The sequence below is a fragment of the Mustela lutreola genome, chromosome 8, assembly GCF_030435805.1.
Source record: "Mustela lutreola isolate mMusLut2 chromosome 8, mMusLut2.pri, whole genome shotgun sequence".
Classification (NCBI taxonomy): Eukaryota; Metazoa; Chordata; class Mammalia; order Carnivora; family Mustelidae; genus Mustela; species Mustela lutreola.
The window spans coordinates 18,345,611-18,371,709 of NC_081297.1; the positions used below are offsets into that span (position 1 = coordinate 18,345,611).

The 26,099-nt window shown below is 37.8% G+C and overlaps 1 protein-coding gene across 5 annotated transcripts in view; it reads right to left on the reverse strand.

Moving 5' to 3' along the window:
- ARMC3 (armadillo repeat containing 3) overlaps nt 1-26,099 on the reverse strand; it is a 91,384-nt gene that overhangs the window by 45,309 nt on the left and 19,976 nt on the right. For 3 of the 5 annotated variants that reach the window (XM_059183938.1, XM_059183936.1, XM_059183939.1), the window contains exons 4-10: nt 22,920-23,045; nt 17,828-17,896; nt 17,411-17,586; nt 15,019-15,213; nt 12,505-12,688; nt 2,078-2,230; nt 1,871-1,976 (exon numbers count right to left, since the gene is read on the reverse strand). In XM_059183938.1, coding sequence (XP_059039921.1) covers nt 1,871-1,976; nt 2,078-2,230; nt 12,505-12,688; nt 15,019-15,213; nt 17,411-17,586; nt 17,828-17,896; nt 22,920-23,045 — 1,009 coding nt within the window. Of the gene's footprint in view, nt 1-1,870; nt 1,977-2,077; nt 2,231-12,504; nt 12,689-13,423; nt 14,661-15,018; nt 15,214-17,410; nt 17,587-17,827; nt 17,897-22,919; nt 23,046-26,099 lie in introns of those variants that run through there. The other 2 variants (XM_059183937.1, XM_059183940.1) reach the window with 2 other exon arrangements.

The following is a 26,099-nucleotide window of genomic DNA, read 5'->3' on the forward strand; positions in this document are numbered from 1 at the left end:
TAATTTTCTCTGATTTTATATAAAACCGTGAGATGATAGAAGCCAGGCAAACTCACATCAAATTGCAATGTCTGTATACTCTGGGGGCCTATTAAAGTATTTCAGATACTATATAATCTAAATGTACCGAAGCCAGAAGTGTTTTAATGTCACTGATAAGACTTCTGCACCAGCACATTGATACTGGAACAATCACTAAATATGCTATTTTCAAACTGCCACTTACTATGACTCAGTATTCTAGAAATTCGTGTGGTTCATGTAAATGATGATGAGCCTGAATTTCAAAATTACCGTGTCAACGATTATAGCTATTTAAGGAGAACAATTTTATTCTGATGCTTATACATTTTGGCTGTATTTTAATCAGGCATTGTTAGATTTTTTTTAGTCATTGAATAAGGCCTTGTAAAACATTTGTGTGGGAGGAGAGAAAGGGAAAGAAGGGGTAAGAAATAGATTAAGTATATGAGGGAGGTGGAGGAAGATTTATTTCAAATTTAGAAAGAATGATTTTAACCACAATATCACAAAGGAATAATATACAAAAGTTATTGACTTGCGAATTGTGAAGGTGGGTTTTATGTGTCAACCTGACTGGGCTAAACAACATGCAGGTAGTTGGTAAAACATTGTTTTTGAGTGTGTCTGTGCAGGTCTTTATGGAAGAGGTTAGTATTTGAATCAGTACACAGAGTAAAGGTTGCTTTCACCAAGTGGGTGGGCCTCACCTAATCCATTGAGGGTCCAAATAGAACAAGAGAAATGGAAAGGTGAACTTGCTCTCTACCTAAGCTGAGACATTCATCTTTTCCTGCCCCGGGACACTGGCTCCCCTGGCTCTCAGGCCTTCAGACTCTGATTAAATTATACCACCATCTTTCCTGGTTCCAAGGTTTGCAGATGGGAGATCATGAAACTTCTTGACCTTTAGAATCACGTAAGCCAATTCCTCTAATAAACCTCTTCGTCTATGTATATTATGTCCTATCGGTTAGGTATCCCTAGAGAATTCTGACTAATAAACATACCAAATGTGATATAGGGAGGGTAAATAATTATTTATGAAAGTTGCCTTCAAGAAATTCTCACTCTTTTAGGGGCGCCTGGGTGGCTCAGTGGGTTAAGCCTCTGCCTTGGGCTCAGGTCATGATCTCAGGGTCCTGGGATAGAGCCCCGTACTGAGCTCTGCTCAGCGGGGAGCCTGCTACCCCCCCCTTCTCTTTGCCTGCCTACTTGTGATCTCTCTCTGTCAAATAAAGGAATAAAATCTTTAAGAAGAAAAAAATAATAAATTTTCACTCTTTTATCAGGTGGACTTCTGCAGAGAAAAGAACATAGATTCTGGAGGCCAGGAGACCTGCGTTTAATTTCCAGATCAGCTATTTTAATAAATTTGTATACCCAGGAAAATTAGGTAAATTTCAGAGCCTCAGTTTTCTCATTTGTTGACAGATAATCTTGATAATTAAAATTCTAATGAATACAGATCATGTACCACAGTGCTTGGCATGCAGAGGGCATTCCTTTCCAATCTTTCCTCATAGTATTTACCCATAATATGTTGTTTCAGACTGACTTTCTAAAATGTTTCTAGATTTGCCTAATGTTTATGTCACTTTAAAACGGATCTTTTAAATTTTTTCTAGCTTTATCAAAGGTTTATATAGAGTTGTCTTTAATATTTCCAGCACTCTCCAGTTCTGTTTGTTCTAGAATCTTCCACAAGAGAGGGTTCCTGAGGAATAATCCAAGATAGAACAGCTGTCAGAATATGTACAATGGCTTGAAAGCCAAAATATTACAATCAGAACATACTGGACTGTTGGAGGTCCCCGGAAGAGGTGGTGTGGAGTTGTGTGGTACTCACTTTGCATTTGCCGCGTTGCATGTGGTCAGATTAGCCAGGGCGAGGGCCGCAGCTTCCCTCACTTCTTCATTGTCACTCCTGAGCGACTGAATTAACTGTGGAATCCCTGCAGAAGCAGAAAGGGGAGACGTGAGTCTATAAACATCCAAAAAAACAACAGTTTGGTGGCCTAAAAATGTTCAAAATGGGTCTGTCTGGTTTGCTTACCCTGATTATTGAAAAATTCTTTGCTGCTTGAATTCTCACACATCACCGAAATAGCTTGGGAGGCAGCAATTTTCGTTCCGTCATTTTCAGAACCCAAAAGGGCTACAAGGCATTTCTCGACCTCTTGTTCGTGAAAGAGTTTTCTATTTTCGGCTTGCATAAACCAAAAGGAAAAAAAAAATTCAGAATGTTGCTGCAAAAACCATGCAAGCGTAACTACTTCCTCATCGAAAATATGACAAGAGTTCAAACTATTTCTTAGCTTCAGTCACAAAGACTCTAAACTAAACAAAATATATAGCTGCTTAACTTTTAGAACACAGTGATGACGCAAAATGACTTATGGTTATTGGAATTTTTTTCCTGTTCCCTAATATGATATCAATAACACAGCAAAGAAAATTCTAGGACTTCCTGGGTGGCGCAGTCAGTTAATCCTCCAGCTCTTGGTTTTAGCTCAGGTCATGATCTCAGGGTTGTAAGATCGAGCCCCGTATCAGGCTGTGTGCTCAATACGGAGTCAGCTTGAGAATCTCTCTCCCTCTGCTCCTCCTGCTCATGGTTTCTCCCTCTCTCTCTCAAATAAATAAATAAATCTTAAAAAAAAAAAAGAAGGAAAATTGCATAATAATAAAAAGCCAAGTTTCAGATTTAGAGAGAACTTATTTAACGTCATTCATGGTGCCTGGAGTGATGCTGTCTTCACACTAAGGACAAAGCCCTGTTTATTCGATCTTCATTTTAAATACAAAACTCAGTATTTGAAGGGTGCCTAAGGTGTACAAACTGGCATGCTACATGCTTGAGAGAAAAAGAGAGAAGAGGAGAAAGTAAAAATGAGTAATAGAGTATGATTCCAAGTCTCAAGGATTTATAATCCTCTATCTAAACCTCATAATCATTTTTATCTCATTACAATACGTGCTGTTATAGCAGAAATGAAATATTTAATTGCTAAATTACCATCAATATAATCTAAACACACATTAGTATGTTTTTCTTTATTTGAAAACAAATAAAATTATGACTCTAAGTACATAGCATGATATTTACCCCATTATAGAACACTAAATGAAAAACCAAAGTATTTTTAATGCTCTTTTTTCCCTAATGTTTTTCTCCTGATTTTGTTTCATTTTTTAAATAAATGACAACCTCATTATTATACTAAGCAAACATTACATTAAACTAAATTAGAACATTAAAACCTAATTTTTTGGTCTGTGTTCTATAGTTAATTCTAAATAAGTTACTATTTATTAAAGGCATGTACTCAAAAAAAGATATATTAAACCAAACTCAATTTTAATGCCATAAGAGGTGCCAGAAACTAGTTTGAAAAGCAACAGCTTACAAATAATTTTTTGCTCATTTATTCACATTTCCTTCAAAATACTTTGTCATAAGGTTGATTCTCCATTAATAGACTTTCATAGACTCAATTTACTTGGTTAAAACAGAAGAATTTGTGATACATGTCTTAAGATGTTGCTATACATCGGAGAATACTATTCTGTTAAAATAAAAATCTCTGTAAAAACAGCTGATAGTAATTTAGGTCATACATAACCTGCATGTGGAAGTAATTCATTATGTACATATACTGTAATTAACTTGTTTTTCCAGGAATATTCTCAGAAGTTATTGAAACTGGTTTTCCACTTTAAAGTTAATATATGATTTCTATCTTCTTCCAAAAATAAATTTTTAAAATTGCCTCCTTCACAGAAGCAGAGTCACATTCGGATGCCACCATTTTTGCAAGCATTTTTGGCCCTTGTTCATCTGATACACCGCAATCTGGGCGTAACAGACATCAGCTAAATTACTAACACTTCTGGTCATTTGTCTTAAACCAATTACAAACCATGTCCGGTAATCCTATCATTTTAATCCCTTGTTCCTTTCGTTTAAAATTAGAATTCAATCAGGTCAGAACTGATTTATAAAAATGTTGTGATTAATAGTTAAATCTCAACTATGTGGCTTCTGCAATGTTTTTTTTTAAATTTTTTATTTTTTATAAACATATATTTTTATCCCCAGGGGTACAGGTCTGTGAATCACCAGGTTTACACACTTCACAGCACTCACATATATGTAGTCCTGATTAGTAATCCCTGAATAAACAAGATTTGAAAGTTTTCTAGAGTCTCTGACCTAAATTATTTAGATTTATTATTAAGACTTCCCTGAATTTAAAGCTCTAAATCAACTTTACTAAACAGAACAGTCTGAGAGTAAATTTCTACCAGGGAAATCAGCCAAACAAATTAATTTGTAAAGACTAACTTTGGAGTATGCTGTTGTTGCATTCAAAAAACAGTATATATGCAATTATTGGAAAGATTTTTCAAAATAGTCTAAATACTGCGGGCAATTAGTTTCTCAGCCCTGCTGGGAGTGTTCTCGAAATCCAGCTGTGTTCACCAAACCTCAAAAGTGCTGACTGCAGTGTGGCTATAATAGATTTAAAAGATGAATTAATGTATTAACCAAGCACCGTCATTGAACTGCTACGCCAAGAAGTAAAGTATTTATGCTTTAATTACACAGATAATAAAGATGGGAAGGTAATTACGTGACTAATAGAGTAACGTGCTTTAAAAATAACATTTGTGCAGTATCACTAAAATAAAAAGCATGAGGTTTTGTAACTGGAAATAAATTTCACGTGATGATGCTTTCTTCACCCATTCTAGGAAGCTGCTGTTGTGCCACCTTTGCGCCTGCTGAGATGTTAATGCCAGTTCATAAACCTCATGGCAACGTGGTAATTAACACCTTCCCCCTCCTGGTGCCAGGTCAAAGGCATACTGAGCTGGGCTTTCTATGGTGGGGACCCGTGTTAAAAAGCATTCAACAAACAAAACTTCAAGGTTGTGTGTTAATGTGTTTGTGTATTTCAACTGTGTTTTTGACATGCGATGACAATGCATTACCTAACCCAAAAACATGTTTGATGATGATGGAAAGTAAAAAAAAAAAAAAAAAGTTATAAAAGAATACTGATGGTTACATTATTCTTAACAACAGGATAAAGAGCAGTATTTGTTAAAACCTGCTTATGAATGGAGTTTTCTAACTGTGCAAATAGCTCCTCTCATTTGGTAGGCTGTCTTTTAGTCTTGCTGATGGTTTCCTTCGCTGTGCAGAAGCTTTCTATTTTGATGTAGTCCCAATAGTTTATTTTTGCTTTTGTTTCCCTTGCCTCAGGAGACATATCTAGAAAAATGTTGCTACGGCTGATGTCAGAGAAATTACTGCCTGTGCTCTCTTCTAGGATTTTCTAACTGTGGAAAATTATTTTGAAACTTCACAATTATTTATCTTCAATACAGAAATACTAGGGGGTAACTTTGTTAATCTTTGTTAAGTTTTTAGAGTTTATCATTGTTACTAATTAATATAAAAGACAGCATGCTAGATCAGGCTAGGTCTGGCAGAGAGAAGTCAAGGCAGGCAACAGTTATAAAAAGGAGTAGACAAGAAATATAGGTAGGGTTTGAAAAAAAAAAAAGCACAGAATAGAATGGAAGCAGGGAAGAGGAGGTGGTTATTGTTGATCTGGCCATGTAAACAGCATAAGGATGTAAAGAAACAAACAGTAGAAGAGAATAATCAGCTAAATGAAACTTCTGTAAGATTTAGGAGTTGGGAAGTCAATGTCAAATTCTACAAGGACTGTTTTGGCAGAATGGTAGGAACAGAAGTCACATGCTTAAGGTTAAGAGATGGAGATAAGATATTGCTAATCTGTGGGGACATCACCATCCGTTGTTTGTTCCCTTAACCCTAATTATACTTTGGAAAGGGGTCCCTTCATTTGTCTCTTTATTTAAACCAGAACTGTTTTTTGCCAAGACCATATTTGGGTGATAAAGTGGCAATCTTAATATCAAATTAGAATTTAAAGCTAAAAATCAGTTAAGTGAGATTAAAAAAAAAATCAATAGTGGATATAAAATAACTCTAAATAAAGCAAAGTCAGTTAAAATAAAATTACAAGAGAAAATAAACAGAAATAACATAGTGAGAAACTTCTAACATACCACTCTTCTTCTGTGATATCAAAGAATAGATAAAAATAAAGAGGACAAAAACTGTACAATGTAATTTATAAAGTTGAACTAAAAGGTAAATATCAAACTCTACATTCCACCGGAAATACATCTTTTTTCTATTCAACAAATATTTGTCCACTTATTTTATTCATTATTTACCTTTATCTTCTAGAATAATTCCTTGCGTATAGCATGCATAGAATAAATATTAGGTAGTAAGAAAAGAGCGTATCTTTTCAAGATTTCATAGAAGACCTGTATCCACTGATTATTTCCTAGACCTTAGTGAAAATGCAATATTATTTCCAAAGCAAAATTTACATTTTTTAACTACAAATTAAAAAAATGTTAGACTTTAAAATGGAAGCCTTTGAATTCTGGGTTCAAAATGGGGATCTGGGGTTCACTGTAGGGCTTTCCCTCAAAGTGTTGGCTCAGTTTGCTGACATGGTCAAAAGGCTGATTAAAATACTTGCTTCATAAAACTGAAACTGAAAATAATCATAAGATAACCAAATCTTTATATTACATAAAATGATGGTGCATATTTTTAAAATGTTGTTTATAATACATATCACCTCACTTGAGAGAGACATGGTGAACAAGAGAAAGTCCAGAAAAAGTAAGAGGATGATTACAGGATAGCCTACAGACATGATATATAGGGAAAGACTAAGTAAAATATAGATTCTTCAGTCTGGAAAAATGGTGGCTAAAGGGAACATGAAAAAATCACAAATGACATTGATGTAATAAATACAGATTTAGTCATTTGATTCTAAAATAAAGAGTGAGGAGACACAATTTGGAACTGGAATATAGTCATTTTAGAACTAACATAAGGAAGTAGATTCATAAAACATAAAGTGCCAGATGGGATTTAAAGACTCTCTGTTAAGTTTCCTTGTATTACAAATAAAGAATGGATTTCAACAAATGGTGCTAGGGAACTGGATTTCTAATCACAAAAGAGTAAAGTTGGATCCTTACCTTATACCCGTATATAAAAACCACTCAAAATGGATCAAAGACCTAAACATTAGAGATAAAACAATAAAATTCTAAGAAGAATGCAGGGGAAAATTTTCCTGACATCAGATGTCTTAATGATTTTTTGGCTATAACACCAAAAAGTACAAGAAACAAAAAATAAATTGGATTACATCAGAATTAGAAACTGTGCATTAAAGGACACAACCAGCAGAGTGAAAAGGCAACCCACGGAATGGGAGAGAATATTCATACATCATCCATCTGATAAGGAGTTACTACCCAGAATATAAAAAGCACTCCTACAACTCAATAAAACAACACAACAACAACAAAAAAATAAAACAAAACAAAACAAAAAACACAACCTGGTTAAAAAAATGGACAAAGGATTTAAACAGGTATTTTTTCCAAAAAAACAAATGGCCAATAAGCACATGGAAAAAACACTCAACACCACAATCATTAGAGAAATACAAACCAGAACACAATGAAATACCACCTCATAGGCATTAGCATGGCTACTAACTAGCTAACTAACTGACTCAATAAATAAATAAATAACATAGCAAGTATTGGTGAGAATGTAGAGAAATTAGAACTCTTGTGTCCTGTTGATGGGAATGTGAAATGGTGCAGTTGCTATAGAAAAGAGCACGTCAGCTCCTCAGCAGATTTAATGCAGAATTACCATATGATCCAACAATTCCAATCATGAGTATATCCCAAAGAACCAAAAACAGGGACTTGAAAAGCTATTTGTGTATGCATGTTCATAACAGCATTATGCACAGTAGCCAAAAAGTGGAAGCAACCCAAGTGTCCATTAACAGACAATAGATTGGGTGCCTGGGTGGCTCAGTCAGTTAAGCGTCTGCCTTCAGCTCGGGTCATGATCCCAGGGTCCTGGGACTGAGTTCTGCATCGGACTCCCTGTTCAGCAGAGCGCCTGCTTCTCCCTCTCCCTCTGCTTGCCCCTCTGCCTACTTGTGCTCTCTATCTCTCTGTCAAATAAATAAATAATAAAAAACATTTAAAAAAAATAGACAAATAGATCAACAAAAGGTGATATATACATCCAATGGAACACTAGTCAGGCTTAAAAAAGGAAGGAAATTCTGATGTATGCTAGAATATGGATGAACCTGAGGATAAGTCGTGCAAAGTGAAATAAGCCAATCACAGAAGGACAAATATTGTATGGTTCCACTTACATAAGCACTTAAAATAGTCAAAATCATAGAGACAGCAAGGATGGTGGTTATCAGGGACTGCATGAAGGAAGAAGTGGGGAGTTCGCTGTTCCAGCTGTTCCATAGATACAGGCTGTCTCTTTGGCAAGATGTAAGAGAGTTCTGGAGACGAATGTAGGTGATGGCAGCACAAAAATGTGAATGGACTTCATGCCACTGAGCTTGAAACTGGTTAAGACAATAAACTTCATATTACGTTTATTTATAATAAGAAGTTTATTTATAATATTAAGTTTATTTATAATCAACTTTATTTATAATAAACTTAATATTAAGACAATAAACTTAATATTATGTGTATTTTGCCTATTTATTTATTTATTATTTTAAAGTTTATTTCTTTATAATCTCTACACCCAACATGGGGCTCAAACTCATGATCCTGGGATCAAGAGTTGCAATGCTCCACTAACTGGAGCCAGCCAGGCACCCCTCTTACAACCATTTTTAAAAGAAGAATAGAATTCATTTCCTTTCTTTTCATCAAAAAATCATTTCTGTGAATGGCACCATTCTGCTTCTAGCCATCCCAGCCAGAAACCTGGTCTTATTCTTGACATTGCTTTCTTCCTCCTCCCACCCAGGTAGTCAATCAACAAACACTTATGGACCCTCCCAATGTGCCAAGCATGTGCTGGTGGTCCTCCTTGCAAATGTCTGTTTCAGGATACTCTCATCTTCTACCTCGATTACCACAGCAATCCCCTTCCTGGTCTTTTTTGGGTCTGGTCCTGCACACTTCTCACCTCTCCTCCACCTTGCAGCAAGAGGGTGCTTTCTTTAAAAAGTGACTATCTGTAATGGTCCCTCAGCTCTCTAAGCCACTTCAGTGGCTCTTTGTTGCTAGCAAAATAAGGTCCGAAGTCATTAACTTGGCCTCTATCACCCATTAGCATCTGGCTTCTTTTTCTACAGCCTCCACTTTTAGTTTTCTGCTGTATTCTATTCACTAGGCATTCTGAAAACTTTCAGTTCTGGAATTTACCATGCTCAGTCTCTCCTCTGGCCTGTATACACTGCTCTTTCCCTTTAGAGCACTGGTGATCCTTCCCCATCTCACCATGACCCTCTTTGCCCAGCCAATTTCTATTATTTACTTTAGGTCCTGCTTATAAATCACATATGTCAGGAAGATCTGATCTTCTTCCATCATCAAGCCCATTTAACACTACAGTGTGATCACCTGTTTCCTTGCCTGTTCTGGGTTTATTGACACAGAGTGGGGGCTCAATAAATCATTAATAAAGAGGTCCAGAGAGGCTGTGATTCCCTCATAGTCACAACCTAGGTCATTGCAGTGCCAGTAGTGGGACTAGCAGAACAACTGGACCACCAGGGACTCTCCATCCAGTGCTCTTCCCAATGCTACATCACATGATGAGTAATAAATTCATGAAACTCACTATCCCAAGAGGGGCTGCAACCATCTTGAAATAAGACAAATTGTAAAAATTTTAGGTCTGATATTGTCCATGGCTCTTGGTCTCAAATAGCTGAGAAAGTTGGAAAACAGAACTGATCAGGATTGATAAGTTCTAAACTCTATTTGACAGAATACTGAATCAAGCAACTTATGCCAGTATTAAAACTTTAATTTCACAGCCTGTCTAGATGTGCCAAGTCCCCTCTATGTTAACTATGCACTGGATGGTGAAACCCGTCTTACTGCAATAAAATTCTGCCTTCAAGAAATCAGTATGGATTGAGAAGGAAATGTTTCCCATAATATACACATAGACAAATATACAGATGTGAGTATATAGGTTTAGAATATAAATCACTTAAACTAGTCAGAGCTGTCATCGTTTATAAGAGGAGTGATGTGGAAGGGGGAAAATAAAATCACTTCTTTTATTAAATAAAAGACTCCAAATATACATAAATTAAAACTATAATTTCATCTTCAGTACTTGTGATATAATTTATCCCTCATATTTTACAGATTTATGTCAACATAGCTTGCCACTGAAATGAAAATTGTATTATGTATATAGTATGAGCATATTATTTTTCCCAGCTATATCACATGGCACTGCTTGTCTCCAGCTGACATTGAAATTACTATATAGATACCATTCCAAATGTCAATATACTGAAACAATGTTTTCAGGATCACAAACAATGCATAGATTCTGTAGAGTTTCAGAATCAAGAGAAATAAAAACTTAAAAACAATTTAGGCATGAATTACCTAATAAAAAAAAAAGACTCATAATTAAATCAAAGAGTTTATTATATCCCTGACAAAGCAATCTCTCGTTTTACTCATTGGCATTAGGATGAATTTTGCTGCCAGATAGTAAATATGGCACCTATTCTCAAATGACCATTTAGAAGAAGACACAAAAAGATGGAAGAGCATTCCATGCTCATGGAATGGAAGAATAAACATTGTTAAAATGTCTATACTGCCTAGAGCCGTCTATACTTTCAATGCCATCCCAATCAAAATTCCACCGGCAATTTTCAAAGAGCTTAAACAAACAACTCTAAAATTTATATGGAACCAGAAGAGACCCCCAAATTGCTAAGGAAATGTTGAAAAAGAAAAACAAAACTGGGGGCATCACGTTGCCTGATTTCAAGCTTTACTACAAAGCTGTAATCACCAAGACAGCATGGTATCAGCACAAAAACAGACACATAGCCTGGTGAAACAGAGTAGAGAGCCCAGATAATGGACTCTCAACACTATGGTCAAATAATCTTGGACAAAGCAGGGAAAAATATACAGTGGAAAAAAGACAGTCTTTTAAATAAATGGTGCTGGGAAAATTGGACAGCTATGTGAAGAGGAATAAAACTTGACCATTCTCTTACACTGTACACAAAGATAAACTCAAAATGGATAAAAGACCTCAACATGAGGCGGGAATCTATCAAAACCCTAGAGGAATACATAGGCAGTAACCTCTTTGACATTGGCCACAGCAACTTCTTTCAAGACATGTCTCCAGAGGCAAAGGAAACAAAAACGAAAATGAACTTTAGGGACTTCATCAAGATCAAAAACTTCGGCACAGCAAAGGAAACAGTCAACAAAAAAAAGAGGCAACCCACTGAATGGGAGAAGATATTCACAAAAGACACTACAAACAAAGCGCTGATATCCAAGATCTATAAAGAACTCCTCAAACTCAATACACACAAAACAGATAATCATGTCAAAAAATGGCAGAAGACATGAACAGACACTTCTCCAAAGAAGACATACCAATGGCTAACAGACACATGAAAAAATGTTCATCATCATTAGCCATCAGGGAAATTCAAATCAAAACCACATTGAGATACCACCTTCACCAGTTAGAATGGCCAAAATTAATAAGACAGTATACAACAAGTGGAGAGAATGTGGAGAAAGGGGAACCCTCTTACACTGTTGCTGGGAATGCAAGTTGATGCAGCCACTTTGGAAAACAGTGTGGGGATTTCTTAAGAAATTAAATATAGAGCTTCCCTATGACCCTGCAATTGCACTACTGGGTATTTACCCCAAAGATACAGATATAGTGAAAAGAAGGGCCACCTGTACCCCAATGTTCATAGCAGCAATGACCACAGTCACTAAACTGTGGAAAGAACCAAGATGCCCTTCAACAGATGAATGGATAAGGAAGATGTGGTCCATATACACTATGGAATATTATGCCTCCATCAGAAAAGATGAATACCCAACTTTTGTAGCAACATGAATGGGACTGGAGGAGATTATGCTGAATGAAATAAGTCAAGCAGAGAGGGTCAATTATCAGATGGTTTCACTTACTTGTGGAGCATAAGGAATAATATGGAGGACTTTGGAAGAAGGAGAGGAGAAGTGAGTTGGGGGAGACAAACCATGAGAGACTGTGGACTCTGAGAAACAAAATAAGGGTTTTGTAGGGGAGGGGGTGGAAGGTGGGGTGAGCCTGGTGGTGGTTATTAAGGAGGGCACATATTGCATGGAGCACTGGGTGTGGTGCATAAACAATGAATTTTGGAACACTGAAAAAATATAAAAGACAATAAAATTAAAAAAAATAAAAGCAGACAAATACTCTAGTGCTTGTTAATTCTAATCTAAATCAAGAATAAAAGAGGAAATATGTGTGCTTAGTTTATATAAAATGAGACATACGATCATAAGCTGCTTTAGTTATTGCTTTTGCTGCGTTCTTCTGAATGTCAGGAATTGTAGAGTTTTCTGCAAATGACAGGAGCTTCTTAAGACCCCCCGTCTGCTGAATCAGCACCAAAGTATCCATATCTTCAAGGCAATTTGCGATCACGGAAAGTGCTTCTATATGAAGGTCATTCAATTCCTAATAATAAAAGCAAACATAATTTTAGAAAATTGTACTAAAAGAGATGGATACTTCCTAAATTTTACTGTTAGGCCAAAGGTCAGTCAAAACATAATGCCGTTAACTTTGTTCTGACAGATGCCCAAGGAAACAGTTTTGTTTGCGATCATAACATCGCTCTCCCTCACAGTTTGCCAATCTCTTCTCGTTTTCCCTCCCCCAGAGAAAAGAAGATAATTACTGGACATTTCCAGTAATGGCAGCCAAATGAAGCTGCTCATACAATCTCCTACCAACAACACCTTTAAAATCTGAAAATAATATTCTTTTTTCTTTTTAAAGTTTTATTCATTTATTTGACAGAGAGAGATCACAAGTAAGCAGAGAGGCAGGCAGAGAGAGAGAGGAGGAAGCAGGCTCCCTGCTGAGCAGAGAGCCCGATGCTGGACTCGATCCCAGGACCCTGAGATCATGACCTGAGCCGAAGGCAGAGGCTTAACCCACTGAGCCAGCCAGACTCCCCTGAAGATAATATTCTTTGAAAAAACAGACAGAAGCTGAAGGAAAGCATATTCCTTAAAATCTCCTACTAGCAGAGGAAGTATAAGTTTGTGGCCTTCTTGCCTGACAAATCTCCCGAATCCCCATCACTGTGGAAAACTGCAGCCTTCCCTGAACAGCAAGACATTTAAAGTGGGAATCCTTAGAGTGAGAGGAACACAGGAAGGATGCCCATGGAATTCCCAGTCTTACCATGATCCCCACCATCCGGAAGCAGCTGGCTTGACAGAATGGCCTTCTGAAGACTTAGTTACAATGTCAGCAAAGTGGCAGTACTTTGCAGGGGCTGGGCAAGTTTCTTCATGAGGTTATGTTCTGAATCAGCGTCCGATATAAGGTGCCCTTCTCCCATAGCCAGTGATGGTGGGTCCAGGAATCAAGGGGTGGAAATGGGTGTGGCATCAGTCATGATTACCCCCAGGGACCCATGAGCAACATTTTTGCTTCCTGTCTCCCAGACCTTAGGCTCTGCTGGCCCAGAGGTCTTAGTTCCAAAGAGGAGAATGCTTCCACCAAAAGACACAACAGTGATTCCACTGAATTGGAAGTTAAAAACTGCCACCCAGCCACTTTGGCCTCCCCATGCCTCTAACGCAGGCAAAGTGCTGCTGGGGTGACTGATCCCAATTACCAAGGGGATGTTGGACTGTTACTCCACAATAGAGGTAAGAAGGTGTATCTGGAATATAGGAAGTCCTCAGGGTGGTGTCTCTTAGTATTACCACGCGTGGTGATTAAGGTCAATGGAAAACTGTAACTATGCAATCCAGGAAGGACTACTAATGGCCCAGACCCTCAGGAATGAAGACATGGATCACCCGACCAGGTAAAGAACCGCACCCAGCTAAAGTGCTTGCTGAGAGCAAAGGGATCATGGAATGTGTATTGGAAGAAAGTTGTTAAAAATACTAACTACCACCATGTGGCTACCTATAGACAAAAGGGTTGTAACTGCCATGAGTATTTCTTCCTTATTTTGTTATAAATCAGTGTGTATGTATGAAATATCTTTGTTTTTCTCCCCCTCTCTTATCCCCTTAGGTAACATAAGATGTACTAACTTTAAAAAATTAGCACTAGTTTTACATCACAGTATTTATGTTATAGAATATCAAGGAGAAGAGTAAACATCATTGCATCCTGTTCTGAAGAAAGGATTAGTATGTTTTGGTTGTACACAGGATAGTTACATCATGCCAGGCAGAAGTAGGACTCTGTTATTGCCTTCACCTGGAGATTGAGTATGATTTAAGGAGATGGGTATGGGTGCCAGATTTATAAGGGATGGACTTATGATGATTATTAACTTGGGTAGGCCCTGGTATCCAAATATTTGGCCAAACGTTATTCTAGATGTTTCTGTGAAAGTATTTCTTTAGATGAAAATAATATTTAAGTCAATAGACTGAGTAAAGCAGATTACTCTCCACAATGAGGAGTAAACAACTCTTCTTACTTTACCTTAGAGAAAATTATGGCTGATAAAGCTTAAAAGACTAATTCTAGGTACTTCAGGAAATCATAAAGAAGGTCCTAAAAAAAAATTTTTAAATCTTAAATTTCTAAACCAGAAGACTAAAAAAATTATCTTATAATGGCCTTTATCATTAATCTGATTTAACCATGCTGATAAACAATGCAGCAATAAGCAAATTAGTCCATTGTTCTTAGTACTATGCTTAAATATATTAAAATTTAATTTTTAAAAATTCTACAGTTCATATTTTACAAAAACATTTAGAAGAGATACATTTCCTTGTAGAGAGTTGAATGAAAGTTACAAATACCTTAGTTTCTAGGATTTTAATAAGGTGGTCCATTCCTTGATTGTCCCTTAGCATCACCCGTGACTCCTTATCATTTGTGATAACACCTAAGGTTTTGAGAGCCAACAATTGAATAATTGGATATTCTGACTTCAAGAGATCTAATATAGGGGGGACTGCATTTAGTTCTTGAACTGTAGCTCGACACTGAAAATCCTGCCATGAAATACAAATGATCAAGTAAGTAACTTTGAAAGCAAAATACAGTCAATCTCAAGAATGGAAAACTCTATCTTCTAACGAAGGACATTCTAAGTTTCCCATCTTTTATTCCAGATTCCCTTCCAAAATAATTCCCCCAAAATATAAGCAAACCCTCAACCAGCAACACCTAAATATTCATTTTAACTCTGCAGACATTGTCGATAACAGGAAGATGCGATCTATGACTTCTGCAGTATCTATTGTTTATTATCCAGCAAATTTCTTTTATTACAAATAGCATTATAATAAAATCTGTGCATAATCAAATTCTTTTCACACACAATTGTATTTGACAAAATGAAATGATGGCATCAATTCCTTATTATCTTTATTGATATGGAATGTTTATGAAACGTATACATGCACATAGTGCTGTTGGTAGGCCCTGTGCACACAGATTTTTATCAGGTTTAGTTCAGACACATGACCTTTATTTAAGATGTTATAATATCAAGGGGTCATTAGAGTCTAGATGAGTTGCTCTGTAGTTTGTCTATAATTTTGTGTATGTGAGTGGTGGGGACAGGGCTAGCTGCAGTCAGCAATGGAGAAAACGGAGCGAAAAGTCATGAAAAGCCCCCAAACTGCTAAATCATGACACTTAAAATCAAAACATCACAAATGTAAAATAGTATTAAAGGTGGAAAAACCCTACTAACAGCTTAGGTTTCTCTATCCATTCTTCAACAAATGCTTCCTACAAATATAAAAATCGTGGGTGGCTATTTGTTATAGGTTAAATTATGTCCCTCCCAAGCTATAAGCTAGAAGTCCTAACTCTTAGAATGTGGCCTTATTGGGGAACAGGGTCATTGCGGATGTCATTAGTTAAGATAAGGTCATAGTGGAGTAGGGTAGGTACTTCACGGTGTCCTCCTAAGAGTGTGTCTTTAAAAGGAGGAGGAGAGATTGCAGTGATGCAGTTGTAAACCAAGGAAATTAATATACTGTTATTAACTAGTATATTTCTGTTCTAAGGAATAGTGAAAGTAAGCTTTTCATTTGTGTTTGATTAAAAGAAAAAATACAGGGAAATCAAAGCTATGAGGAGTCTTGAGATAAAAGACACTAACACATTGACAGGATTATTTAGGCCTGTGGTTGAGAGAAGGTCAACAGCTGAGCTTCCTTCAGCAGGTCTCCCTCAGGAAGAACAAGGGGAAAGCCAGTGAGTGCCCAGCCCTGTGGCAATGACTTCTAAGGCCAGGAATGTAGGTCTGCTTTGCTGTCTTTGGGCGTGAGCTCATCGCCTTTCCATGAAATGGAGGCCTCATTTTCACTTTACTATCTCTTCCTTTTATACTCCACTCCTGGCTATTTAAGATGGTGTTTTTGTATCTTCAGTTGATCTAAAGATTATCAAGTGTGCATGGGAATTGTTCAGGAACCTGAGCAGGGAAAGAAGCAGAGAAGGGTGTCCAAAGTGTCAGGAAGGGGACCTATTGTGGGTGTGAGTGTGTGTGCCTTGTGGGGCTGCAGCTAAGGGAAGGGACATAGAACAGCACAGGTGGAAAAGGCCAAGGGAGGCTGTTTCTTTCCATAACAAAGGACAACTGTTCAGTGACATAGCATCTTACAATTGTGACCAATGAGTTCTGTTCCATGTACTCAACTTACTGGATTTTCACCAATAAATAAGCCTAATCCAAAATGTTGGTACACTGAATAAGGCATATATTGCACCCAATGTGCTTAAATCACCAAGGTTAGGTCAACAAATGACTGCCTGTGTCAAACTTAGTTCAATATATTAGATATCCTGTTTCAGAAGAAATACCTTTGTCTAGTATAATCCTGTCTTAATTTGCAAGCCATTCTATTATTTCAAAATTTAAATACACTCCTAAAATGCCCTTTCATAAATCTGAACTCTGAAAACTATAAAACATTGAAAGAAATTGAAGAGGACATAAAGAAATGGGAAGACATCCCATACTCATGGATTGGAAGAACAAAGTCTGTACTACCCAAAGCAATCTACACATTTAATACAATCCTTATCAGAATACCAATAGCATTTTTCACAGAGCTAGACCAAACAATCCTAAAATTTGTATGGAACCATAAAAGACCCTAAATAGCAGAGCAATCTTGAAAAAAATTCTAGAAATAGCTTAGGTCATAGCATACTTTTAGAAATTACCCTCACCTGGACCAAGTTGTAAATGCACTCAATAGAGTTCTTCTTCACATCAGGGTCTGGACTGGCCAGCAGTCTGATGAGTGGCTCTAACCCACCATGCTCAAATATTTGCACTTTGCTGGTATATTCTGCAGACATGTTCGCCAGGCAAAGACTGGCAAACTCATGGATAACCACTTCTTCTGTGCATCAGAGATAAACAACACCACAAGTATGCAAAAGGCTTACTCAAGCATTATGTTAAAATACGTTTTGAAAACCAAAGCTTTGCAAATCTTACTTGGTTGGAGTCCATCTTGGTTTGAGAGATTTTAATGACAATTCACAGCTGATACTATGTAAACTATTTTCAATGAATAGTTTAGCCCAATGTGAAAAACAAACCAGCCCCGCTTTTGGAACAGATGCACGAAGGAAAGTTACCTTCTGGAGCAAGTTGAGCAATGACGGAACTCATGACATCTAATTCCCTTAACAGTTTTTTAACATCATCTACAAAAGGAGACACAGAATATTAATGTTTATTACTACTACTAATAATGGTGATGCTGTTGAAATAGACCCTTATGAAGAAGGCTTTATCATTACCTAATTTTACAGATAAAGACATTGAGGCTCAAAAGTCGGACAGCTAGTGAGTGGTGGGACCAGGTGGCCTGTCCAGGGCTACCTGACACGAGACAGAATCTGGCTTCTGCTCCTTGATCACTGAAATATACTTTCTTCCAAAACACCAAAAAAAAAATACAAAATGTTCCTGGAACATAATCAGTACATTTGAGTAACTGTGCCCTACATTTGTTTATTATATAGTAGAAATTCTTTGTTGTGTTGCTTTGCTGGGAAGTGCATTCTTAAATTTTATATTTTAATAAAACTTGTACAGAATGCACAAGAGAATTATCCTCAGTCTTTTCAATGAATATACCTTGTTTGTATTCCATTTCCTTATCAGAGATGCCAAAACTGATTAAAGATAAGTACACCGATTTTTTAAGTTCACTTTTGTATTATTTATGTGAGGCTAATTAAGTCCACGCAGGTATGCCCCCGCTCATCTCCTGCCATCTTTAGCCCCAATTTTCTGAGAAATAAGGCATAGGTACTAATTAGATTTTTAGTTTCTCTTCTTGGTCAATTATCTTTGCTTGTACGCCAAAATTAGCATCAGCAAAATTCTGGAAAATTTCGCTCGGCAACATCTAAGGCAGATGGTCTCTAGATGACTTTTTCCTCATTAACCACTGGGCATACTTGACCTCCACTGGACGCCTTTTCCTGCAGGATTCTGGGATGTGGCTGTTTTTCTACCCACCAAAACTTCTGCTTTCTCTGTTTCTGTTCAAAATGGCTACAGAGGGCCAGCAAATTTACAGCTAGCTATAGGTATGTCAACCCAAGCTTGAAGTACAAAAGAATAGTAGAGTGTCTGAAAAGCATAGTGCCCCAAAGTGAAGGGCATTATTTTTCAGTCGACACTCATTCAAAAAACAAAGGTATTACCTTAACTCAGTTAAGGCATAATACTCAGATCCTTCCAGGTGTCTTGGCAAGCTATACAGGTGCGTGCCCTCCGGAAGAGCTGCTTCTATTTTCGTCTCACTGTGAAGAGTGCAGTCTCTATTTTTCAAAATGAGAAGGCCATACCAGTCTATTTTTGCATACTTAACACTAAATATTTCTGGCCTTTACATTTTCAAGCTCATTCCCCTTTTGGTATACAAAATAACATGTTGGGGACGTTCAGGCTCTGTGTGCTCTCTGTTCCTCTTGCTTCTCTGCAGGAAGGACCTGCTCCTGCAGGGAGAGGCCGGCTTGCTGCCTCCGTATGTACCATCACCCCTTGGTCTGCCCTAACAAGTCCAAAGTTCTCATCAGAGGATTCTCTCTGCTGTGAAATTCCCTTCTCGATATAAATTTAGCCAAATCTGATAGATCTGGTAGATCTATCCACTAAACCATTTTCTCTTGGCTCCGTGGATGATATGGATTCACTGACCAGTCTTACAAATCAGAAGCATGGCTGATCAATTGGTTATTCTGCTTTTTAACACTAAATTGCCCCCCCCCCCCAATCCTTCTTTTCTTGAGGTTAAATCAGTAAAATAAAAATAAGGGCGAAGCTGCTGTTTTCATCACTTTAAAAACAATATTGCCCTCTGTCCCCTTCTCTCTCAACAGACCCCCCTATAATGGCAGCCAACTTGTGGTTGGCCCACATAAATCCACTCTTGCTAAACAGTGTGACACCTACAATTTTAGGTTGTTCCAGAACTGTCAGCACCTTCACGTCCTGGAGTACCTTCAAGGATCTGTTTTCATTGCATTCTTATTTACAAGTTTTGATTACATAATACTGACTGTCTAAATTTACTTTTGGCCTTATATATTCTTTTACATCAACCATTTCTTAAGAAGGCAAGCTATTCAGACTGCCAAAAGCAATGTAAAGTCTGAGCTTTGAGGATTGCAATGAACTCTCTCTTTAGCTGACTCCATTAAACGAGTCTCTGTTAGATGGTCTCATCAAACGAAATACAGACTGGCAGGTAAAAGGAGACAGCGGCTCCATTTGATAAAAAGGTTTAGCAAAGTAATTTAAGTGCCTATCTTGAAGGACCCAGGCTTGGCATGGGCAGGTAACTCAATCACTTCAGAAAAAAAGACAAGAAAAAGTAAGATTTGTTTGCTCTCATGGCAATCCTTTTAAGACCTGGCATCTGTTGTTGGAACATTCTGTGGGTTCATCCATATGAACATAGTGATACAATTGAGTACATAAAAGCCATGTAAAGATAAAAATTGCTAAAGTAAAATTAGTTATTTTAAAACAGCCCTAGGACAGCTTGACCATGGAGCCACAGAGGTACATTTATTTACATATTCATCTGGAAATATGCCTTTTGATTTAGAGCACGTGACTGCAGCTCATATTTTATTCCATGTCAACCTGGACATGTATGCAGAGTGAAGCAACAGCCATTAATGTGCTGGGTGTAGTAACAGAAAAGAAACTCCACAAGCGGTTGAGGACGCCATGTATTCAAATAGAAAATGAGTTCATTCCCATAATGGTTTGATTTTTTTCCACCCAATTCATAAAATCAAAAGAAAGCTCTTGGAAGTTCACTCATCATATGTAAGACTCAAATCGCAAATACAGCAAAGCTCTTTCCATTGCTAGGCTTCGTGGCTGCAGACTGAACTCGTCCAGCACTGGTGGCCGCCCAGCCAGCAGCTATCAGAGGAGCACCCGAGAGGTCCGAGTACCACCGCATTTAGCACTCAGACGCAACAGTCATTCACAATATTGTGTGGTCACAGGCTCCTTTAGAAACTCATGGAATCCACTATATAGATCCTGCCCAGGAAAATTTTGCCATTTGGAGGGCTTCACAGGTTAAAACTCCTCACATATTGGAAGATGGAAATATCAAATTAAAATGAGTAATAGAAATTAAGAACAAAAGTAAACAGGAAAGTCACAGAAAAAAAGTCACAGAAACCTAGACATTAGATTAGAATATATAAGTATACACAGGCAATTATAACTCTCCATTCCAAACAAAGCGCATTCTCCCCCCACAAAATCACTTAGAAGGAGAACCTGACTTAGCATGTGCACTAATGTTAAGGATCAGAGAAGATCCAAGAACAGAAAGCCCACCTATACTATGAGCTAGAGAGTACGTTCTAATTCTAGCTCTGATCTCACCTCTTCTACTAAGCACCTGCATGACTGAGCCAGGAACCTAACCCCTTCAGAGCCCATTCCTATTTTTAAGATGAGGACTTGCGGGAATTGCAAAAGACGTGTTACAAAGCACCACTGGATCTCATATTCTGTGGTGTGTAAACAGAATAAAACACAAGAAAATTTTTAGTCTTCCGTTTTTTGGTTTTAAGTACATTCAGTGAGGCTCATACAATATGGCAGAATAAGTATACAGGCAGCCCCTGAGATTAAAATTTATGAGGGCTCCACAATATAAATGATTACTACCTCGTTTAACTGCCCTGTGCCTCAGTTGCCTTATATGTAAAGGGAACGATCATAGCACCGACCTCGTTAAATGACAATATGCAAATAGTACGTAGAGCAGCGCCTGGCACACTGGAAATTCTGTGTAAGGTTTGACCACTGTTACCGTAATCCGGGCTGGTGGGACATCCTCCTCCCGCAGCCATCTGCAGAGCCCGTGCCTTACCCAACAGCCACCTTTAGAACTCCTGCATGTGCTGCCCAAATCCCTTTCAGTAACAGCCCCGACGGAGCCCCACCTGCCCTCCACCACTGCAGGGGCTGTCCATGCCGGCTCTGCAGCTGAGGCGGAAATGGCACAGATGCCACAGAAAACGCTCCTTGCCCTTCTCTTCCCATCTTCCTGTCTCTGACTAATGCGACAGTCCCTGCCGGACACCATGAAATAAGGAGCGCCCCCATTCCCCGCCCCCGCCCTGTCTCACACGTTCAGGAAAGTGAGGTGGGGGGGCCGGAAGCTGAAGGTGGAAACTGTGTTTTCACTGAGACTGGTGAGAGGGAAAATATGGTAATTTTAGCCAGATGCCATGAGAGACAGAGAGACATGTTTATTCCTAGCTGCCTGAGTTTCATGTTAGAATTCAGTCTCTACCAAGAATGTCACTTTTTATTATAAAGTTAGAAGACTTTCACTGGCTAACTCAAAAAACCTATCATTATAACATGAAAATGACTTTCAAGTGGAAAATACATCCTGTTCATGAGTCAGGGGCTGCCTTTATTGCCATGGTTTTGGTCAAACTGATATTCTAACAGACATAATAGCATGTTTTGACTAATGCTATTATTCCACCATATTAAATATATGAAAAATATTCAAGCAAGTAATGAGTCTGATTTAAGAAATAAATACACATCTAAAATTATTTTTGGCAAAATATATTTAATAGTTTCAAAAAAACCCAATGCGTCAAACCTCTTTAGCCTGGGCTACTTTCACTGTGACACACATATGAAGTGTAGCTTCATATAGGCAGACAAATTGCATTATGCTAACTCGAAAAAAAAAGTCATTTTAATTTTAAGAGACAATGATTGCCTTCAGCTTGTTAGACTGGAACATAAATCACCACCTTTGACAAATTTTGCATGGATATATTTGTACATATTTTCATATTTTAAAAACATCTCTTGGGGCGCCTAAGTGGTTCAGTTGGTTGGCCTCTGACTCTTGGTCTTGGCTCAGGTCATGATCTCAGGATCCTGAGATCAAGCCCTGCATCTGGCTCTGCGCTCAGCAGGGAGCCTCCTTCTCTGCCTCTCTCTCCTTCTCCCTCTGTCCCTCCCCGCTCCCCGCCACACCAGCTGGCACTCTGTCTCTAAAATAAAAAATAAAATTTTTATATGTACATAACTTTTTGTTAACATTAAAGTCAGTTCAAATAAAATTCAAACAAATCCCTTAAAATTAAATTTAAAAAAGAGAACGCATTATATGAGATTATTAATTATTTTTTTTAAGTTAACACTTACTGTTAGAAGCCAGGATTCCAAATATCATAGTAGCATTTCTTCTTACAATTTTGTCTTCATGGGTGAGCAGTTTGGTTAAGGGCTCCACGGCTCCAAGTTCAAGGAGGGTAGCTTTATTTTCTTCACCTGATGTCACAGGTAAAATAAAATCATGCATGGACATCATCAGTCTCATCAAAACTCTTCCTCATGTCATTTTAATTTCTTATTTGCCATTTGCCTCCCATATTCCTCTTTGCTTCCACATATATTTTGCTCGGAATAAACTTTGGAGCACAGGTAGCCTAGACGTGAGCTGCTCTCCTTCCTCCTGACGGTGACAAAGCTGGTTTCCTCTTGTTAGCCCACACTGCACCTGCTCTGAGGTGTCTCCCCTGACCCCCCATCTAATGTTATCACTACATCCAAGCCTTTCTTTTTTTTTTTTTTTTTAAGATTTTATTTATTTATTTGACAGAGAGAGTGAGCACAGGCAGGTAGAGTGACAGGCAGAGGCAGAGGGAGAAGCAGGCTCCCTGCTGAGCAAGGAGCCCGATGTGGGACTCGATCCCAGGACGCTGGGATCATGACCTGAGCCAAAGGCAGCTGCTTAACCAACTGAGCCACCCAGGAGTCCCCATCCAAGCCTTTCTTATCCTTCTTTAGTCTGCCTTCTTCATACCAGTTGGCGATCTCCTTGCTTTGTCTGCCTGTTCCTCTCTAACTTAATTTCCATGAGGACAGACTCCCTTCCTGTTCTACTCTCTCATATCCCTCAGTGCCTAGCATAGTACCAGTCATGGATTAGCATCATTAATCACAAGACTTCCTAAACATACACAGTCCCCACTTTGAGTTAAAGTGGGGTCGTGGCTGATTTCCGGGGGTTTATTTTTCACCCAACGGGGTTATAGCTACTTTGTCAGGCAAGATGTACCCGCAGCTAGCATGGAGGTGTCCATGTAGAGGGGAGCAGCCAGGGTCACCGGGGACTCCTTAGCTGTGGCAAGAAGCCCCAGAACCAGAAGGCCAGGTAAGGCCAGAGTCTTGCTTAACTGTAGAAGTTGTCTGTCTATATCTATATGAGTGAGATAGCATTGTACAAAGTCAGGAATAATGTTTACCTCCTGATTAATTTCAGCTTTTCAATTTCACAGGCAATGAAAATAGAGACTTCACTTTCAAAATTAATTTGAGAGTCATTTCAACTTTCCTTGCCTTAGTTTTCTCATAAAATTAGACTATTTTATATTTTAAGTTGTAGGTCCACATTCTCGTAAGACATGGACTATATGTTCTTAGAGCTCATGGAACTGCCCCATATCTATATGGTCAAATCTGTCGCCTGGTAAGAACATGTTGAAATATGCATCGTTGACTCTTACAAACTTTTTTCAAATCTTCCAATATTTGTATTTTATGGAAACTTAAAACTTAATTTCTTAGATGAAAACATTTTGTTAAATGATCTTAATTTAAGATAAATTTTAAGATACTTATGCTTAAATAAAAACATGTATTATATATCAGATTGTTATAAAAGTTAATGGCTTCTTTAAATTTTCATTCTGAGACTTTTATTATATAACTTGAATTATTTCATTAAAGCATATTTTTAAAAATTTTTAAAATAATGCTATATATTACAATTTTATGATCAGAAGAAGAGGATTTGCAAAATTAACAACCTATGTCATCTTTTACATCTATTTTTATTCTTTTTTAAAGCTTTAATGAGATCATGGACATATAATAGACTGCATATTTAAAGAGAACCACTTGATAAGTTTTGACATGTGTTTTACATCAATGAAACCCAACGCTACCATGAAGAACATATCTAACACCCCAAAAGTGCCCTCTTGACACTGTGATATCTCTTCCTCCTGTTACTATACATTATTTTGCCTTTCCCTGAACTTTTATATAATCATGCAGGATGAATTCATTATTGTCTGGTTTTGCTCACTCAGTCTAATTATTTTGAGATTAATTCATGTTGTAGCATGTTCACCCTATTTATTGTTATTTACTATTCCACATGGATATACCATGATTTGGCTGGACCATATAGGTTGATGTGCATTAGTTTTTCGAGAAACTGACAAACTGTTCCAAAGTGAATGTGAAAGTTCCAATTTTTCCCCATCCTAGCCAACACATCTGTCCATATTTCTGATGATAGTCATTAGAAGGTGTGAGGTATTATCTCATCATGGTTTTAATTTGCATTTCCCTCACAACTGATGATGGTGAGCATAAGGTAACTTTTTGCCATCCATATATTTCTTTGGCGAAGTGTTTGTTCAAATCTCTTGCTCATATGTATTTTTAAATTTGGTTTATTATTGAGGTTTTTTTAAAAAAATATTTTATTCATTTATTTGACAAAAAGATAGAGCACAAGTAGGCAGAGTGGCAGGCAGAGGGAGAGGGAGAAGCAGGCTCCCTGCTGAGCAGGGAGCCCCATGCAGGGCTGGATCCCAGGATCCTGGGATCATGACCTGAGCTGAAGGCAGACGCTCATCACCTGAGCCACCCAGGGGCCCCTTATTATTCAATTTTGAGAGTTCTTTAGATATATGATTAATAAAAATTTTCTTCTAGTCTATAGCACATATTTTTAAAAAATTACTAGACTTTTCTGAGCAATTTCAAATTTATTAAAAAATGAACACGGGCACCTGGATGGCTCGGTCGATTAAGCTGTTGACTCTGAATTTCAGCTCAGGTCACTATCTCAGGGTTCTGGGATCGAGTACTGTGTTGGGCTCCGGGGTCTCTCCCTCTGCCCTTCCCCCTCCCCTCTGCTCATGTTCTCTCTCTTTCTCTCTCTCAAATAAATCTTTTTAAAAAATGAACAAAAAATGCAGAGTTCTCATATACTCCATCTCCCTTTCCTCCCCCATTTCTCTTATTATTAAAATCATGCATTAGTGTGATACATTGGTTACAATTGATAAATCAATATTGATATGTAACTATTAAGTAGAGTTGATAATATATATTACAGTTCACTGTATGTGTTTTACAATTCTTTAGGTTTTGAGAAATGTATAAGATCGTGTTCAGCTTCTAAGAGACTACCAAATCATCTTCCGAAGTGCCTGTACTATTTTGGACTCCCACCAGCAATGAAGGAGAGTCCCTGTTGTTTCTACATCTTCACCAGCATTTTATGTTGTCAGTTTTTAGAATTCT